The sequence below is a fragment of the Cinclus cinclus genome, chromosome Z (genome assembly GCF_963662255.1).
Source record: "Cinclus cinclus chromosome Z, bCinCin1.1, whole genome shotgun sequence".
NCBI classification, from domain to species: domain Eukaryota; kingdom Metazoa; phylum Chordata; class Aves; order Passeriformes; family Cinclidae; genus Cinclus; species Cinclus cinclus.
In genome coordinates, this window is record NC_085084.1 from 13,579,115 (window position 1) to 13,599,718 (window position 20,604).

Below are 20,604 nucleotides of genomic sequence, written 5' to 3' on the forward strand. Positions count from 1 at the left end.
GAAGCAAATGACAGCACTCCCTAGGTGCCTTGTAATGTAAATGTGCTTTCTTCAGGACACTCTGACAAGAATTTTGGACACAATCCTTGGATTCAACTTGTGCTTCTGTCATCATTCCTGTGCAGCACTTAGATGTGTCTGCAAAGAACAGTCTTCTGGCAGCTGTTAATTACACAGAGATGAGCACAACATCTTCCTTGTAGGCTGCTGAACCCGTGGCAGCAGAAGACATTACATTTAAAGTTATTTATGAATACAGATTCTGCCTCCAAAGCTCAACAGAAAAAACAGTGACTTGAGCCATTCTCTCCACGTCCTGGGACACTGAAGAATTTTAAGCTTGTGAGCTTTGTTTATGCAGGAAGAAGACTCATGTAACAGATACCTGAACCCTCTTGCCTCTCAGGACTTTAAAAACTTGCATTTTGAAATTGCATAATTTTAATCAACAGTATGCAGCATAACATATGGCTTAACTATGATAAAAGGCTGAGCTAGTAAAAGAGCTGGCTGATTAAATGTGAAGCAGAACAGTCTTAAATATTATGAGTTATGTTCAACAACTGTTCTAATGAAAGCTAGAGAGAAAAAATTGGTTGCTTTGGTTTTTATTTCTTTCCCTCTAAGGTCTTCAAGTTCACACAAAATAAAACATCACTGTTCATTTAACCACAGTATTGCATAGGGCGAAAACATTTGTTCTATGGTTTTTACATTTAAACAGTCTAGAATTACATCCATAGATGACCACTTGTGCAATGTCCCCATCTTAAAACAGTTCTGGTCAACAAAACACTGCCTTCTTTGATAAGAGCTTAGCAAGCTTTACTGGCATCTAGTTCTTTCCAGGATGATAAAAATTAAAAATCTGACTTAATGTATTTTTAAAAATGGGAAATTAGGAGTCCTCTAGACTTTTTAAAATCTCTTAAAATACTTAGTGTGATTTTTGTTTATCCCCAGACTTCCACAAGAGCTTTTTAGTTATCCCCAGTCTTTCACAAGAGCTTTTTTTTTTCCTATTTTTTCTCTTTTTTTTTTGTTTTGTATCACATAGAGCTGCGTTAGAATCAATTTGTTAGAAATCTCTATTAGAGAAGTTAGCAACAAAAAATTGAAAATGAGATTGTATCTCAAATACTTGTAACATTTACTTACCATCACAATAAGAAAGTATCTCTCAGTAATGTGCAATACTAGGCTATAGCTACTTGAGCAATCTGAAGGAAGTACTATTTTTTAACTCTGCAGAGAAGTTTGAAAGTAGCTGAATTTATTTTCCATTTTTCTTTAATTCACAGGAAGCAGCAATATATTTTAAAAATATTTATTCAGCTTCAGGTATCTCTTTTAAAGATACCTGCAGTATATTTGATGCGCATCTTCCCTCATTACTTCAAACACATTTAAAACTTTGAGATAACTTAGGACAAGACATAAGAGCACTTGCAAAAAATAAAAGCAAGAGATCAGTATTTAAAAAAATTTAGGCAGGATAAATAGAAAAATATTCTGTCTTCCTTTCACTACAAATAGTTTCAGCATAATACATTTCAAAAAGCAAAATAATCAAGCCACAAAGTCCAAGTGAATTTCTAAAGCAAACCTGAGTCAAGCAAGCATTTCACCTGTTTAACATTTTAGGGGTTGGGCCCACAGCAACAGAGAAGACAAAGCATTCCTGAGGCAGATTGTCTCAGGTCATTTTGCACCTCACTAAGAGGGCTGGAGGAAGGAAAGGAAAAAATTTTACCAAAATTAAAACACAAACTTTGTAATGCTGTCTCCCATGAAGGCAAACAATGACCCCTCTCTACAGCAGCATCTCCATTTATGCCTGCCAGCCAGTATGGACTGTCAGTATTAGCTGCATAAAGGAACATATACCCAGGGAGATTTGGGGAAACGTTAGCAGTGGTGTCCTGCTGTCAAGGAGCTTTCAGTACTCCAGAAATATAAGGCACTTGCTGGGAAGGCCTGAGATGAAACGTGAGAGTTTAGAAGATGGTCCTCTGCCCATTCAGTGATAAAGGTGTGCCACACTTTCTCTTTGATAATTCCAAAAAGGAATTTAAAATCTCATTTAAAATGTGACATCTTCTGGCTATGAAGCTTACTCCTTTGCAAAGCATGATTTCACCCTCCCATTTATATGCTATATTGCGATACTCTAAGTGAGATATTTTTACAGTTGTGGAGATATGTTTTGAAAAAGACAGAGACAATGCAAGTTATAGTTTTACATGCTAAGTAAAAAAAGCTAATCGGAGTCTTCATCATCAAGGTATTCCTCTGCATTACTCAGTGTTCGGACTGTACCTGGAAAGAAACAAAATTTTTAAAAAGTACCAAAAATACCAGGCACAGAGGTAACTAGACTGACATAATTCACAGAAGTCATAACCATGTTATCCTAGATTTCTGGAACAAGAAAAATGAGTAAGTTTAAAATGACCTTGCTCAACTGTTTTGAGAAAAGAAATCTAAGTGAAAAAAAGAATGTTTCTCTGTTTTGGGAGGAGAAGCAGCAAAGGGAGAACAGGAAGAAAAGAAATTGCAGAGTCCTCAAGGGGCCATACTTAAGAGAGTACAAATTACATTTCTTCTGTATATTTCTTCTGCTCCCTTGCTTAGCAGCACAACTAACACAATCTTTTTGCATTTCTATGACGTGTTTTTAGTAATTTTAATTTTTGGAATGTACTTCAGCAATTGATATTTGAATATCTGTCTGTACATGTAAAACAAATCTGGACACTGAAGTGGAGACAAAGTAAGCTTCCTCCAATAAAACAGTTTTAGAGATGGACTATAATAGAAGTCTTATGTAAACAGGAACAAGAGAAGACTGCTGATACAGAACTCAACCTCTGAAAAAGAACAATGTTTCACTTCCAGACATTGGAAATACTTAAATGCAGACTCAGGAGACAGAAAAATTCAATTAGTGAAAATAACCAAGAAAATAGAGCATGCAAGAAAAGTATACAGATCAGTGGTGTCACAGATACTATAAAAGGTCAAGCTGAGACAGAAAAACTAACAAGAATACTAATACTGAAACTGCAGTTAGACTGAGACTATCAGCTGTTATATCAAGGCAAGAAAAAAAGATGGTGTGACATTACCACAGACTGGTGATAGATAGGTGACTAAGGACACAAAAATCAGCCAGTCATTGAAACAAAATTAATTTAAAGCGAGTGAAGAAGTAGATTAATTATGTAGATTAGTTACTCAGTATCAGGAAATAAAACATAAGTATAATTATTGGGACATCAGAACAGAGAAAACACCTGTACCAGCTGTCTACAATCAACATGCAAAGATGAAGTGCTCTTAACAGGGACCAAGTAACTTTAGGAAAAAAATATGTAATTATATATATACATATATAATTAAAATATTATATGTGTATTAATGAATGGATACACACACACACACACACACACACACACACACACACACACATGGACACAGGACTTCTACACTTTCCTGATTTTACCTCTACCAAAGAGCAGGACAATATTTTTGCTACACCTGCTTTTCTGGGCCTTCTCAAGTTGCAGTCAACTATTCCTCCATTTAATAACCATAATATCTAGGCTCCTACTGGTTAGCATTCCTTCTGTTATCACTAGTCCTGTGACAATGCAATTGCTGTACTGCATATCCCACCAAAACCAACCATAACCCTGTCTCTGCTTTCAAGTAATTTCTTGTTTCATTTAGAGTCCCCACCCTAACTTCAATCTCCTGAAAGCTACAGGCAATAGTATTTACACAATACTGAACAATTCAGTCTTTGTTCAGCTTTTTAAAATAGCATCCTTAACTCTTTTGAACATAGACACCAAGCTGTTAGGAGATTATCACAGTGAGACCATTTTGATTAACATCTGAAAGCATTCTTTCTTTACTTCTCTGTTAGACAGTCACTCAGAGATACACAGAAACAAGAAAGTAAAAAAAAAATAAGCAGTATGAAAAGGAGGATCATATGTTGGTGCTTGTTCGGCTTAAGTTTGGAGGAACAGAGAAGCACATGGAGAAAGCACATAGTTTTATTCTTGTAAAGGTATGTTACTTTTAAAATAGTTACCATCCTTGCTTTCAATCTGTCTGAAGGGCCTGTCTTTTATTTTCATCTCTTTCCTTGCTATTTTCATACCTTCTGAACTTTTTTGCCTCTTGCTGACACAAGGTGGCATATGAAACCATGTTCGTATCATAGCTCTAAACTATCCCTCTCAAGCAAACACCCTCCCTTACAAACAATTCTTAGCCCATATACCTCCCAAATGGTTTTTATGGTTGTCAGTATATCGGTATTGGCTAAAATATTAATTCTACAAAAGTAAAATTATTGGAAAAACAAAATCAGACATACCTGCACTCTGTTTCTTCTTAAGCAAGGAAGCACAAGCTGCGTTTGTTGCCATATCTAAAGCCAGTTTCTTCTCGTTGTTTTTCAGATCTGTTCTTGCCCCTTCAGGAAGAAAATTTTCATCATGAATCATGACCCCAGTTATTTCTCAACCAATGTCATTATGATATGAATTTCACTAATATGTGTAGAACAGTAATGGACATGGGAATCTGAGCTACTGACTGCTCTGAAGCAGACCAAAAGCTGCGGATACTCTTGCATAAGCTACAGTTGATTAGGGAACTTGCTGGCTGCTCTTTCTTTTTAAAAAGCAGAAGTTATTGCTGTTCTGGGGTTTAAGTGCCTAATTTTGTTTGTAAAGCAGGATGAAATTATCTTGAGCAGATGAGATGTCTACCTTCCAAACAGCTGCCAGAATTTTCTGCAGGACTTTTCCTGCAAGTCAGACAGGTAAGCTGGCTAAGTACTGTACCTGAGTGATATGGAAACACTTGAGAAATAAAAATTAAAAAGCATTCAGGAATCTAGTCTGCACACAGATTGTTGAAACCTTGGTGAAGATCTTTACCCTTTTCCAGCAGCATCTCTACAATATCTGCATAACCTTTCCATGCAGCAGCATGCAAAGCTGTGTCTCCCAATTTGTTCTGTGGAGTTAGAGGGAAAAGCAACAGGATTAAAATGCAGCAAAAAACCTTTCAGCTTCTGCCAAGGGTGAGTAACATCACACCTCTATTCTAAGGGTCTATTAGTTCAGCCTACCTGTTGGTTTAACTCTAGGTTTGCCTGGGTAAGCAGGACATCTACTACATCTGCAGAAAACAGGAAGAGATGATAAAAGAAAAATTTAGTGGAAAAGAATTATTCTATTTTTTTGCATTCATTGCAGTTAAGGTTCAATGAAGGACCAATCAAATCAGCTAAAGAAAATCTGTAAGTCAGACTGCACTGGGAAAACAACGAGTCACAAAAAAATGTTTCCACATGAAATACCCCAAATAATACCACAATTCCTTTTGATCTGTCCTTCTTCTACTCCACCTCTAAGTTACACTAATGAGCATGCCTGCTTCAACAGCAACAACAAAACACACAGCACTTGATGGAGCTGAACTTCCCTCCTAGCCTGATTTTTATTAAAAAAAATAGAATTACATTGAAAAAACCCTGGCTTTATTATTTCGCACTACAATTTTATCAATTAGCCTAACAAACATAAAGAAATCAGAGAACAATCATTTCAAGTAATGCTCTGATACCTTTATGGCCTCCATGGCATGCCCAATACAGAGCTGTGTTTCCAGCTTTGTCTAAGCCATTGACACCAACTCGATTATCCAAACACTCTCTCAACCAGCTCAGGTTGCCTGAAAGACAAAATCAGTTTTGATTATCTTTTTTCCTTTGGACAGTTAAAAGAACCATTATAGGCAAATAGTACTTTCTAAATGGTGTTAGTCCTCCCATGAACTTAGGAAGAAAGGAAGCGATTAGCGACAACATTTATAATTAATTGAACAACCAGTCATACCAAGTTATACCAAGTATTTTTTCTTCCATTCCCAGAAGACTTTTATATCGCTAAGGAGTTAAATGGATGGTACCACACTTTTTCTGTGTAGACTGAATGGCAATTCTCAGTATCTCACCTTTTCAAAGCTGTAAAACTTACCAGATAACTTGCTCAAGAAACAACCAAAACAGGCAGAACATCTTCATTCTAAATATATTTTTTATTATTGTAGAAAACAAGCAAATAATCCTTTAGCATCACACAACTAAAAGACTAAACATACCTCGTTTGGCAGCTTCATGAAGTGGATTATCAATAGACTCTGCTTGCTCTGCCACTGAAATGAAAGAGTAAAATCTAACTACTTCTGAAACATGTACTTGATACCTGTGTGGAAACAAAACATACTTGATTCTAAAATGAAAAGAGATTTGTCAGTGACAGACTAGTGAGATGCACTTTAATTTCCAGTGTATGGGAAACTAGTTCAGAGAAAACCATGTGAAAACTTCAAACACATCACACTGCACAATTGGCCTAAATCAGAGGATGTGTTCCTAGTACTCTTTGGTCTTAAGGTCTGCAAAAACTTCTGTTCTGTTTATACACTGAATTTTTGCAAATGTGCGGACAGACACACCACCCCTCCTACCCTGGTCTAAAATTGAAGCTTTACAAATAATCCCAGTGGGGACATGAATTAATAGATTGTTTGGTTTATTTTAAATATAACACACTTCAAAATTCAAAAGAAATTTGATTGTAGATATGCAGCATATATAAACTAGTCTTCTTGCATATTAACTGTGCATGACCTCTGATCACCAGCAGACAGCAAGAGAGTCAGTTTGGAAGTTACAAACTAAAGTGAAATTTGATGTAGCCTCAATGACTATACCACAGATTTCTACTAATATAGTTCTACTAACTACAGGGAAGGGAAACAGAACACTGCTACTATAATGTCTCCGACTGAAGAAGCGACAACATGGACCAACCTGAGTCACACTGGCAGCTGTGATACAATCTGTCATGAGAACTGCTACTCTGCCTACAATTCCTAGCAGCACTTGGAGTAATTGTGTTGTGTTGTCTGTACTCATGGCTTTTAAGTAATTTTAGTTGAATCTGAAAAAGCAGTTTCTATTCAGTCCAAACACACATGGGATATTTAATGTGGTGCAAACCCAAAGAAACCAATGTTTTCTGTGTCAGAATATATTCACCAAAACCAAAAAAAAGGCAAACAAAACTCCAATTTTCAGATCCAAGCGTTCTTCCCCTCTAAACTGAGAGTATCTCAGGATCTCTTAAGTGCATAACCAGAAACATGAACACTCAGCAAACGCAAGTTGTCCCTAGATTATAAAAAGATAAGACAGCTTGTCCACTGCTGATGCACAGTAGTGACTGATTCTGCAAATGGATGTATTCTAAAATACATGGTGGAGTGCCCTTAAGTACCAATACTGTGGTCTGTTTTTGAAAAGATGTCTTTTTATTTAATAGTTGTCTTTGATTATGAATGATCTCACCGAATAAAAATATTCTATACTTTACCATAGTTGCTTGGAATTAGTCCAGTTCTCCCTTTGCAAGTTCCTTTCCACCAATTTGTATCACTCTGCAGAGAAAAGGGAAAATATTTAAGATAGGGTATATTGCATCTCAGAAGTATTCAGTCCATGTGGGATGTCTTAGACTCACCATGTCCGAGATGTAAATGATATCTCCTTCTTCAAAGTACAGTTCATCTGGCTTTAAAAAAAAAAGAAAGAAAAAAGTAAACAAATATATCTGAATGTGTGCATGTAGGAAAAACAAATACCTGGACAAGTCAGAATACATTCACCTCTTCATTCAAAAGAATGATAACTCAAATTCTCTATCACCTAGACAACAGCCTGACAGTGCAGAGTTTGACTTGCTTACAGCTAACTTTCTGGATCAGTAACTTTCTTAGGAACACAGGAAGACTGTGGCCTTTCCAGCAAAGCACTGTGCAGGAAAGGAAGCAGTGAAATATATCTTAAATTTGTTAACTTCATCCCCCTTTTGGTTGTTCTCTAGATGTTCTCTTTTGGTGCAGTTCTCTAGATCTCTTAGGTCTCAACTATCATTGTTGTCTTTGGAAGTAAAAACAAATTGTTTAAGATTTCTGATCTTCTATTGTAGGTAACTGATACTACACAAGAAAACATGCTGCTTTTAAACACAGCTGTTCTTAAAATTGAGACTTATGATTAATCAGACAGTTTTATTCACATTAAGAATGACTATCCATTAACAGCTTATTAAAAATTTAGTTTTGGTAAGTCTAATATGCCCATAACAGTAGAACTGAAGAAGTATTATAGACAAGGTTAAAAGTAAGATTTTCAAACCACCAAAACTGAAGTCTAGACATACTTACCGTTCTGGGCTCAAACGTATATAGGGCCCTGAATACTTTAACCTGCCCTAAAAATAAAAAACAAAACAATAAAAATTAAAAAAAATCATTACCAGTATCATGCCCTTCAATGCACCCTTGAATCCAAATGCAACCTTAAATCCAAAAACATTCCTTTCCTTCAAGCTTAATGCTGCTTGCTGAATTTGTGCTATACCTTTATCAAAGAAAAAATAATGATGAACAGACTCAGCAGTCTTGAGTTAAAAACCCAGCAACATGGGTTATGAAGGAAACTGGCCACCTGATCAGTTACATGTTAGTAGCCTCTTTTGTACATTTAACATAGTCTTTATAGCTCACTGGGCAACAGAAGAGTTGTCATTGACTCCTGAGGAAAAGTGTAATTTCACTCATATATACCCTCACACACCCATACATGCTGTACATACCTGTGCTACTAACATCAAATCTGTCAAATGACAAAGAATTAAGGAAAGAAGAAACAAACAAACCAATGACCAATGTCATCAACATATTCTTACACTTACTTGCAGTCATTATTAGGAAAATAATACAGTAGCACAGAATTCAGAAAGAAAAATGACAAATAGTCACAAAATCCTATTTAACGTACAACTCATGTCCTGTTCTATTCAGATGTTTAAAATAAGGCACAGCCAGTAAGTAGCTAACAGATGTTTTAATAGGGTACTTTGAAAGAGACTCTCAGCAGCATTCAAGCCATGAAAAATAACCTTAATGCAGAGAGGCTCAAATTAAATTGCATAAACTGCAAATTACAAACTGTTTTTAAAAATTCAAAAGGTACATTTCAAGAGCATGAACAGAAGTACAAATACAGAAGAAACATGTATGTTCCATAATTTAATTAGCTGAACCGCTGGAGTCCATTGGACTTACTGGAGGACTATATTATGCATACTGTTCTGTATTGTTTATTTTTAGGTATCCAAAGTCTTAAGCATGTAGGTTTATTCACTTTTAAATGTTTTAAGCTTGTAGGTGTAGGTTACACACAGGTTCTACACTATACATGTTTATACAGATAAACTTGTGACTGATGCAGTGTTTGATCCATCAGGAGAATGTGCTACTTAGGTCACACTAGGACCAGGCTATTCTGTGTACTCAGAGAAACTGATGAACTTACTACCAAAGGCAATACTGCACAATAGAGTATACACACAATGTTTTGTGTCATTTATTAAATGGAGCTAAGCAAGTAAAGACAGAGTAGGTCTCAAGAATAAGCCCTCACATTTTTAATCAAGAACCATCACCTCTAGAATTTTGTCTTTTTTTTCCCCTGCTAGATGTAGTCTTTATTATCCCAGTATATAAAATCCCACCCAAAAAAGCCATCATTTTAGAAAGTTAAATTAAAGGGCTTTAGAAATTACATTCTGGAGGGGAATATGCTGACCACCTTGAGAAAGGAGGATGGTACCCAACTGCCATTTGCAGCACCCCTTGGGGTGGCTCTTAAATTATATTTTCAAATGCCTCTGGATATTCCCTAGCAACAGCAATGCCAAGGCATACTTACCAAGACATAACTACTAAGCAAAACATTTCTCTACTTCTCTATTCTGAGGCTTTTTTTTTTTTTTACTAATTGTAAGGAAAACTACAAACATAAAATGAATCTGTGTAAACATGTTGCCAAGTGCATGTAGATACTGTACATTCTTTTCCAATCTGTACTTGCTCCTCCCGGTTCCTAATATTAATAACAGAAACTCAATTTGGCTTTATTGGTTGGTTCTCCTTCACACAGCAGCCATTTCCTAGATATAAAAGGTCCAACACTTCTCAAACATTTGCCCCAGAAACAAAATACTTGCAACTGTGGCAACTGGTAGAAAGAATGAAACCTGACTGATGTTTACTACCTATACAGAGATGATGAATAAGGACAGTACTGCTTCCTGGACCAAAGAACTTCAGCATGAAACATGAACAGCAGCTGTGGAGAAGCCAAGCAACAATGAAAAAATTAAAGGAAGAAAAAAAGAAAATAAAAAAGAACAAGAGATGACACAACAGGATGGAAGACAGGAGTACTGACCTTTCTCCTTGGCTTTCTCACACAGAAGACACAAAAACACAAGATAGAACTGTACACTAAAAACTATGGAGACTGCAGCCATCATGCACCAATTTTCAGTGCTTAATGTAAGTAAGAGGAAGAAATGGACAACGAAAGGGAAGAGTAAGAAATATTAAAAGGGGAAATGAGAAGATGGCAGAAGACAGGAAAAAGGAGGAAATATGCGTTTGTATGTTGCACGTGTCTTTCATACTAATGTACTGCAAATGTGTGAACAGACTTTATAAAGCTGTCATCCCCATGGAGACAAACAAGATTGGGAATCCTGATGCTGATTACAGTACGGCTGACACATTGTTCAAACAAAAGGCAATTCCTTGTTGGTTTGTTTGTGGGATTTTTTTAAAATTCTATAAACCTGAAACAGGGAGTTATTTCCCCAAATGTCCAACTGTGGTGTCACAGACAGACCACCATGTGCTAAAACATTCTTCTGTGATAAAATACAAAGTACAGATCTGCATCTATAGAATTACAAGTATGGTTCACATTAATTTCACAGTATTTTATATTGCAGTTAAACAATACTCATTACTGGCACCAATCTTTTAAAAAATTCTTGATATTTACTCTCTATTGACTTTGCTTCATTTAAGATCTCAGAACAACAGGACTTTGTAATAGATTTTTTGGTACCAAATTCTATTGCACAAAATTCAGTTTAGAAGATTAAAGCAACAAAATATTAGCATGCAAAGGGCACATTAGACTCCCAGCTCTGCAAATGCAGAGAAATTGCATTTTACTAGGCACATGGGTACCTCTAATCACTGGAAGTACTTTTTTCTAGCAATACCTCTCTCTAGGCATGCAGACAGAGCTTGCATTGGCAATAATTTTTGTTTTCAAAAATGCGAAAAGTTAGAAAGCACCTGAGGTCTTCCTCTGCTCCCACTTACTACCATCTCTCTAGTACAAACCATGTTTCAAGATCCTGTAGGACAGTGAATCAGTAATTAACACTGATTTGAACTTACAAAGTTGACCTCCCCACCTCATACAAAAGGACAAAGTAACTGGAACACAGAACACATATGTACTTTTTTAAAATTTCAAGGCACCAGGCACACATAAATTAATTTATTCTCAGCATGATTAATGAGAGAAGTATCCCTTTTAGAAGCTAAGTACACGGGGGCACAGGGCAGTGATATGTCCCACAGCAATCTTTTTCTTTGCATAGGGACAGATTTAAAGGGTTCTTCTTTTCAGTCCCGTTATGCCCTGGTTTGCTTGTTGGGTTTAGGGGAAGGTTGGTTGACTAATTTAAAGCAGCATGCAGGAGAAACAACAAAAATCTTCAATAACAAACCTTTATATGCAACCTTTCAGAACATTATGGTAGAATTAGGTACCTGGCAAATTTTAAAGCAAAATCCAGACAAACTAAGGCACTTCAGAAACTTTAACTTAGCCAGCTTTAACTTAATACAGACACAGGGTATTTACTAAGGCCTTGACTGGAATTTTTTCATCTGGTTTACAATATATTTCCAGAAGAAGTTAGGGGAAGAAAGACAGAAAGCAAGGATAAGAACAGAAAGATATAACCATCCACAGGCCCAGAGATAAGACTAACAATTTTAATATCCATGAGATGTCCACATGAAAGTCACGGTCACAACGCTGATCCACAGGAAAAACCCATGAAGCACAAAATTGAATGTTTTAATATAAGCTCAGGTTCAGGTGGGAATGCCCAGGCACCTTGGCAGGGGGACTGGAAATTAACACTCTCTGATACAACACTGTGGATCACCTGTAGTCCTCTGGGGGAAGGCCTCAGATATTGGTCTGGGGTTGTCGTTTTGGATGGTTTATGGCACCTTCTAAGACATGAGAGCTGCCTTTCAAGTAGTATAGTTTAGCTAGTTATACCCCACCAGCAGGGATGAATACCTTCAGGCTTAGTGTGAATGTCTGACACCTTCCCCACAGAAGGGAGTTCTCACATGTGAGCCAGTTGAGTAAGGGAAGACATGATAAAACACTTATAAGCCTCTTCCCTTATCTGGCTCAAACCCCAGCTTCTTGATAAACATGGGTTGGTTTGTTTTAGTCATGACTGTGTAATCATCTGGTGATCATGCTCTCTCCACCTGGACTGTTATCTTCCTCATCATCAGCAAAGAACACCCTGATTTTGGAAATCTGAGACATCAACCAGTAATATTTCAGTCTCACAAGCCCCAAATTTTAGTCATAAGACTGTCTTCTCCCTTTTTATGGAATCTGTATTAAACATCTACAAAACAACTATTTGACAAGCAAAAAAGTTAAATTATTATACATACTAAATACATAAAAATACTCCTAGCATACAAACCTCCCAAGTCACAACTTGCCAAACCCTCCCTCAGCAATGCACCATGGTAAAGGAGTCAAACTAACTATTCCCTGTAACTAGCAACATAAAACTAATGTCAGGTTGGGCCGACCCCACACCATTAAATTTATTTTTAATAACTTACCTATAAACTTCTCCTGCTTTTCTGAGGAAGGGAAATATGCAACTCATAAATCTAAGATGACCCTTTCCCCACTAAGCACATAAACGCAATAAAATGGAGAAACTGAACAGTAACAGCAGCTTAAAAATGCAGCTTCTGGGAAGTACTGAAGACAGATATTGGTGTGTTTCATAATGCTAAGTAATAAAAAGACCTCACAAAACCAAAACACCATTTTCTAGACTAAGATTTTTGTTTTCTTCTTGTAAATTTGAGGTTTATTTTAATCAATTGCAGTTTCATTAACAGAAGATTGCTTCCAAAGAAGTGCTGAGTAAGGAGCACAGCAACAAGGAGTTACTGTTTCTCTCACAGTGAATTTTTTCCCCACTTCCTTTCTGTTCTTTTGCTCTAGCTTCTCTAAACTGCCACAGACATTAGCATTAAAATCCATTCTACCACCAAAACATTCTCCACTCTCTCTTATTTGCTTTCAACCCACCTAATGAAAAGCTAAAAGAGAAAAAAAAAAATAAACAAACCAAAAAAACCCAAAAAAACCCAGTCTATGCCTGCATGGCATTACTTACTTAGTAATGTGTTATTAATGTTAGGCTGAAATTTCAACACCAAAGGGGAGATAATGAAATTTCATTAGCTATCAATTAATATTACATCCTCAAACAAAAAAAACACCGCAACACAGTCCTTGGTTCAAGGCACACATACTTAAAAAAAATAATGATAGCAGTAAGTCAATGTTCACAGGAGCTACCAAGGCTTGGCCCCACTGGACTGAGTCTTTTGTTAGCATCTGCCATAGAGAGACGTAATCACATTTCAGTGACTTGAACAAGACACTACTAATCAGATATTGATCCCGATGCAACATCTTTTGATTAGCTATATTAAGACTGAGTAGCTCAAGACTACTACGAGAATCAGAATAACTAACTCAAGATGAACCTACTCACTGTTTGTCACAAAGCACTGTAAGTGCTACAATACACAGAGGGATAATCTCTGTTCTGTAGAAAATGAGAACTGACTATGGATAATTTACAGTTAGTTAAAATAAAACAAGTCTATCAGCCTCTTAAATGGTTCAGGCTAATCCTGGGCCCTCATCAGCCACCTTTCTCCTTGCTTCCATAATGCTGCACAGAAACAGCTCAGGATCAGTTACTCCAGCATCAACTCGATTGAAAACAACTAATGTGGACCCCTACCTGTAACAAATGGCTCAAAAGGAGAAAATATGAAAAGCCTGGTCCAATACCTGACAAACACTTTTGGTGAAGAAATTTTCCTTAATATCCAACCTAAACTTCCACAGCACAACTTGAGGCCATTTTCTCTTGTCCTGTCACTTGGGACAAGAAACAAGCATCCACCTTGCTACAAGCTCTCTTCAGATAGTGGTACAAAGCAATAAGGTCCTTTCTTCCAGGCTAAACCCTCCCAGCTCCCTCAGCCACTCCTCCTACCACCTATTCTCCAGACCCTTCACCAGCTCTGTGGCCACTCTCTGGACACTCTCCAGCTCCTCAATGGCTTTTTGTAGCGAGGGGCCCAGAAATAGACACAAGACATGAGGTGCAGCCTCACCAGCACCCAATACAGGGGGACAGGCTGTCTGCTGGCCACTCCACTCTTCATGCAGGCCAGCATGCCAGTGGCCTTCTTGGCTACCTGAGCTGGCTCATATTCAGCCAGCTGGTGACCAGCACCGCCAGGTCCTTTTCCTGCAGGAAGCTTTCTAGCCTCTCTGCCCCAAGCCTTTAGCATTCAGAATTGGAAAACAAGGTGCTTTGCACACAGCCCTCCAAACAGATACAAAAAGTACTGGAAATACTTTTTACAAGAGTGTTGTTTGCACTTTGGCATTTTGCTCACAGATGCAGCAGAGCTCAACAAAGCATTTAAGGACTGCCACAACTGAGACAGAAAATAGTGGAGACCCCAGTTTAGAGAACCATCTTCAACTTCTAAGTAATGCTTATTAGAAAGGGGAAGTGTACACAGAGAATATATGTTGGGGGAGGGAGGGAAGGGCATATTAAAAAAACAAGCAAGCAAACCTGGGAATTTCTTTAGGAACATATTAAAAAGAATGCAAAGGATAGACTGGTACCATCCTAGATGACAAACTGGGGTATCCAGTACAGCACTAATCCGTACCTGGAACGGAAGGAACAAATGTAATTTCGTTACAGAAAATCAGAAGTAAAAATGTTCTCAGAGAGGATATAAGTGAACACAATGTCACTGTCATAGCCCAGTGTTGATATCTTCTGTTTCTTATCTATTTTATTTTTATGAATACCAGCAAGCCTTCACCTGCAGGAAGCTTGCTGGAGGTCCCAGCAACTTGCAGTAATAAGAGGGTTTGAGGTCAGAAATGAAAGTTTATAATTCATATTGAAAGCAGACTGGGAACTGTTTGTTTCTCTGATGTTTTTGTCCCCTCAGACCTGGTGACTGCAGTGTAACTCCCCACATGCACATGCTCACATCTTCCTAGCTAACAGAAACCTTTCTCTGAGTTCAGAAGAAACCCAAACCGCCATCACTGATGTCAAATTTAAGCCTACTGCCAAAGCTTTAGGCGTGTGACACAGTGCAAGCGTTCTGCATCTGTGAATGCTGTCACAGCTTCTACCTTGGAATTGAGGTGAACTTGTTTGTGATTCAAACTAATTATCCATGTCCAGAATCCTGCTTTTAACTCTGATGGCTACTAGTGGGAGAAAAGTCAGCAAAACCGCTGTGAGTAGCAACCCTTCGTGTTCAGTCCTTACGTTTCCTCCTGCCTGCCTCTCAACTGGAGTAATTTCAAACTCTGATTTCCTTGGTACAAGTGCTGGTCTTTCTCCATAAAATAAAAATGTTGTGACAACTCTATGCCAAGACCAATAAACCTTACTGTGAATATGAAAGTTAGGTTTCTTCAAAATACTGATACACCCCTTTCATCTCCCCAAAAGCTTTTGCTCCATACTACATAAGGCTCTAATCAAAAAGACATCACCAGACAGCACTCTTGAAGAAGACACTGCTTAAGATGCAGACAGCTAAGGAGAAGCCATTAAAGCTGGTCAAATCCAAAGGACTTTTGTAAACAGCATTAATACCCAAAGTGATATGAACTCTGCAAAGCATTATGCAGTTTGAGACATCAAAGGTTTCTTAAAAGATGGAGGGGAAACCCTACTCTTGCATAATACTGACAGAAAAGTATGTTTCTGCTATTTTCAACATCCACTCTGTTTCCTTTTTTTTTTTCAACAGTGAGTCTAAATAAAAACTACAGCTAGAAAACAGTAACAGTACAGAGCTACATGAGAAAAGCAAAGCACTTCTTAAAAAAAAAACCTCAAAACAGTGTAAGTAAAAATACTTTTGGAGTCTCTATAAATAATCTTGTCCCCTTACCCAAGGGCTGGCTACAGACCCAAAAGAATAGCTCAAGTGTTCACAAACACAATTGTCTAATGTATGCTGATATCAAAACCATCCCTCTGTAACTGAAATCCTTACATGCTGTGCACGCAACAGGATTTACAGAAAAGCAGTCTGTCAGAAAAAATTCTCTCAAGTACTGAAGAAAAGGACAGTGCCACAGCTAGTTGATTTTCCCCCTTCACATCTCTTCCCCACATTTTAAAGCACAGTCCAACTGTAATGTCCAAAATCCCTGAGCTGAGCAGTGAAGACTTAGTGTTTTAAAAAGAATATTTCACTATATATTTTCACTTCCCCACCACCAAAATATTTAATTCCTTCTCTGTCCAGTCTGCACTTATTTCTCAAACACAGAGGAATGGACGACAGCAACCAATGTCTTGTTTTCTCCTCTGTCTATCCTGAACTGTAGTAATTCAACCGCAATACAAGCCAGCTTGCTGCTTCCTGACAGAGCTTATAGGCTTACTACCTTAATAATGATCAGTGAAGAAAAATAAACACAGCTTGACCAAAGGCACCAAGGCATTCCAGAAAATGCACTCAAAATGCCACCAAAAGAGACAGCCTTCCACTGCTGTAGAAATGGAACCACATGCAGTTACTATAATTAGGTCTTTAAAGAACATCTATCTATAACCCTAAGAAATTAGATTACAGTATCAAATGTGTATTACCTGTATTCTGTATTAACATACAGATGTTAGACATGCAACCACAGAGGTATTTTGAAGTATGCTAGAAAGCAATCCCTTTCAGAAAATTACCTTGAAAAAATCTGACACAACAGACGCCATAAAATTTTCTCACCTGAAAAGTTAGGGATTTGGAAAAATTAATCTTACTACCTTTAATCAGCTCTGAAAGTCATTAACAAGACAATCGTATTTTCTTTGTCTTCCTTCTACAAATTTCCTTTTGCTGTGTTAAGTACTCAGGCTGGTAAACCAGCTCAGCAAGTTCATCAGACATAAAAATAACCTTACATAAAAAAGTTAGAGCACCACCAGCTTGTCATACAACTAAATGGAATAGAAAGGGATGGTAGGGTTAGGGAACCTGTCCTTTTGACAACAGTCTACATTTTATCAGATCAAGCACACCACAAACTTCACTCCACCAAACTAGAGAGGCACAGTATCAGACAGAACATGTCTGAGTCAGAATGAGAGCTCCTGTAAGTTAGGCAGGGCTAGAGCCTTTAACTGCTTAAGAATCTGACATTAAATTTAACTCATTTTCTTGAAAAACAGAAAACTGAGCTATCAACGTCATTGGAAAAATCCCATTTTTCATATATTCAGCTGAAACACCTCATCCTTTCAGAAGCCTGCAGATTTCCTCAATACTGATCATTTTCAGTAAGGGTCCACAACTGCAGTGCTTTAATTACTGTCTTTTTAATTTAAAGTAAGCACTTTTCAAAGAAGCTTAGCAAACTAGAGGGCAGATAAATTCTTCTGAGGATGAAATTAGAGCCAGAGAGCTTTAACAGATTTTGCTTCTGCAGGCAGGACGAGATTGATGATCTAAATGGTCTAAACTGTTTCTGCACTTACTGGACTTCAAATCGAAAACTGTTTTATAAGCTGTCTTCAATTAGGCTAAGCATTAAATCAGATTTTTTTTTTTTACATCAGCATTTCAAACAGTATTCCAAGTGCAAAAAAAAAATAAAAATTGAAATTTGGATGTACTTAGGGATCTGATAATCCTGTTTTGGGAGACATCAACTAGTCTTATCTATTTAATTAAAATCACAGTGGATTTTTAATTTCTATGTAAGAATTCAAGCTTTTACACTGACAGATGATACACAAGCATGATAAACAGCCATCAGATTTTCCAGATCAATTCCTTACTTTAAAATCCCCAAAAACCCTAAAGCTACAGCTTAATTTTTTGACAGAAGAATGTCTATTTACCTGAAAAATGCCACTTCTAGTCTAAGACTTAAAACCGTGCAACTTCCAATGCACTTACAAAAGCTTCCAATGGCTTTTAAATATATTTTTAGAAAAAGATATGGTTGCTATTATTTTTTTTAGAAAACCAGCTTTGAAGCAATTTTTTCTGGCAAAAAAAACAAAAACCACAAGAGCAAAACCCTACACATCGATGGCTAAATGCACTAGAAAGAGTGATGTGCACAATGACACCTGAATTTCAAAGACCACATCTGGAGCTCAGGTGTTAGGAGTCCTACAAGAGAAAACAGTGGATTCCACCCTCTAAGATGAAGAATGTAGACTATAAAACTATGAAAAACTAGACTATAAAACTGATTTTATGCGTTAATATATTGCCAATCTATGCAACAATGAGACAAACCTCATAGCGTTTCAGAGCTGTTTCTTAAAAGGGTAAAATGTTTCCTGTTCGTTTCAAGCTAGGCAAGCAGCTCCTGGACAGCTGCTGCCGGCTGGGCACGCCACGACGCCAAGAGCCACGGCCAGGCGCCGCGGCTCCGCGCTGCACACCAGGAAGGCCGGGGAGAGGGGGCTCGGCCAAGTCGGGCGACGGCTCCGATTTGGGGGCACTCGCCAGCCTTCTCCCGAGCTGGAGGGGGCGCGGTGTCCGGCCCGGACCCGACGGCCGAGAACAGCCGCCGGTGCTATGCGGCCACGGGAGGGGCAGCCCCCGCCGCCGACAGCAAGCGAGCGGCGCGGAGGGTTCATGGCGGTAGGGCGCGGTCCGGAACGGAAGAGAGGCCGAGCCCCGCTCCCACCCTCGCCCAGGCTCTGTTTGAGAGCGCAGACCCGAAACCCAAGCCATTCACATGTCAGCAGGCAGCGGGCTGCGTCGCGCCCCGGACGGGGAGGACGGGCCAGGCCGCTCCGTCCTTCCCTCACCTGGCTTGGCCGGCTTAGGGGGCGGCTTGGACATGGCTAGAGCCGGACGGGGGAGCGGCGCGACGGCGATCGGCAGCCCGGGCGCGGGCCCGCGGCGAGAAGCGGCGATACAAGTGCCGGCAGTCCCCGGGCACGGCGCGGCGGCGGCAGGAGCAGGGGCCGGAACGAAGGGCGGGTCCCCGGCCGGTCCCTCCGCCCCCGGCACCGCGGGCGCTGCGCCGGCCCCGGGCCACACGCGGCCAATCAGCGCGAGCGCCGCAGGACGAGACCCCGCCGCTTCCCCGTCCGCTCTGCGCCCGGCCCGAGGAGCCGCCCAGGCGACGGGGCCGGGGCCGGGGCCGGGGCCGGGGTCGGGGTCGGGGTCGGGACTGGGCGGCCCGAGGGGCGGGAGAGGCTCCGGCGGCTGCGAGGCCGCTGCTCCCGGGAAGTCAGCGGGGGCGTCGTGTGCGCGGGGCCGCGCCGGGCCGGAGGTGGGCGCTGACCGGAGTGCTCGGTCACAGGGCGTGGGCGGCGGGCGCTCCGCCTGCGGGGAGCCCTGCAGCCGGCAGGATGCGCTCCTAGCGGCCTCGCGGCGTGAGTGGAGTTCAGTGCGAGCTCCGGAGGCGCGGAAGTGTTGGAGCTGCAGCTGGTGGAGGCGCGGCCGGGAAGCGCCGCCGGCCCCGCTGTGTGGGCCCGTGCCTGTGAGAGACGTTCCCGGTGCGGGCCCGGTGCACCTTCGGGTGTCCCCGTGCGTGGGAGCTTTGCCGCGGTATGCCCTGAACCATGGGGAGACAGCAGTGAGGTGCTAGCGTTGTTACGGGCTTGTGTTCTGTTTAAAGATCCAGACTGACTCAAGGCGGAGTAGTTTAGGATTTCTGTGTTGCAGAATTTGTGACAAATTTGTTTTTGAAATTTGTTTTACACGTTGCTCAGTGGGGCACTGGAGTTGGTGTGGTTTTTAATGATGGTATCTTTGCCATAGACAGGGATTAACTTGCGTATTGACAATGACATAAAGTCCAAAGGTGAACGTGTTTATCGGGTTTGTTGCTTAACATCCTTTGTGGGACAAAGGTAATCCTCTGCAACACAAACCTTACTGACGATTTTTAGAAAAGAGATTTATTTATCTTATTTTTTGGGTAGCCTGAATAACATCGTTTCTTAAGAAGAAGTTACCTGTCTTCCTTTGCATTGATAGCCAGTACTGTAAACATTCAATGCATCACTGGATTTGAGAATTATAATATTCTTAGAAAACCGATATGTACCAACTTAAAAAACTCACAAATGCTAGCCACTGTAGATAAGCAGCACCATTGGAAAGCAGTGGCTATCATAAGGGTGATGGCTTGGACTAGTTGATATGTCTTGTGTTGTTTTTCTTTTAACACAAAACACATACATTAAAAAGCATGTGAAGATCGTA

The 20,604-nt window shown here is 39.6% G+C and overlaps 1 protein-coding gene across 1 annotated transcript; it reads right to left on the reverse strand.

The window, feature by feature from the left end:
- Window positions 1-1,313: 1,313 nt before the first annotated feature.
- On the reverse strand, window positions 1,314-19,318 carry OSTF1 (osteoclast stimulating factor 1). Its single transcript, XM_062513369.1, has 10 exons — window positions 19,197-19,318; window positions 8,317-8,363; window positions 7,611-7,661; window positions 7,464-7,527; window positions 6,187-6,240; window positions 5,650-5,757; window positions 5,153-5,202; window positions 4,959-5,037; window positions 4,391-4,489; window positions 1,314-2,319 (listed from the first exon to the last, which is right to left on the reverse strand). Exons 1-10 carry the CDS (start codon window positions 19,228-19,230, stop codon window positions 2,261-2,263), a joined length of 645 nt encoding a protein of 214 aa, XP_062369353.1. The 5' UTR covers window positions 19,231-19,318; the 3' UTR covers window positions 1,314-2,260.
- Between the last annotated feature and the right edge of the window lie 1,286 nt (window positions 19,319-20,604).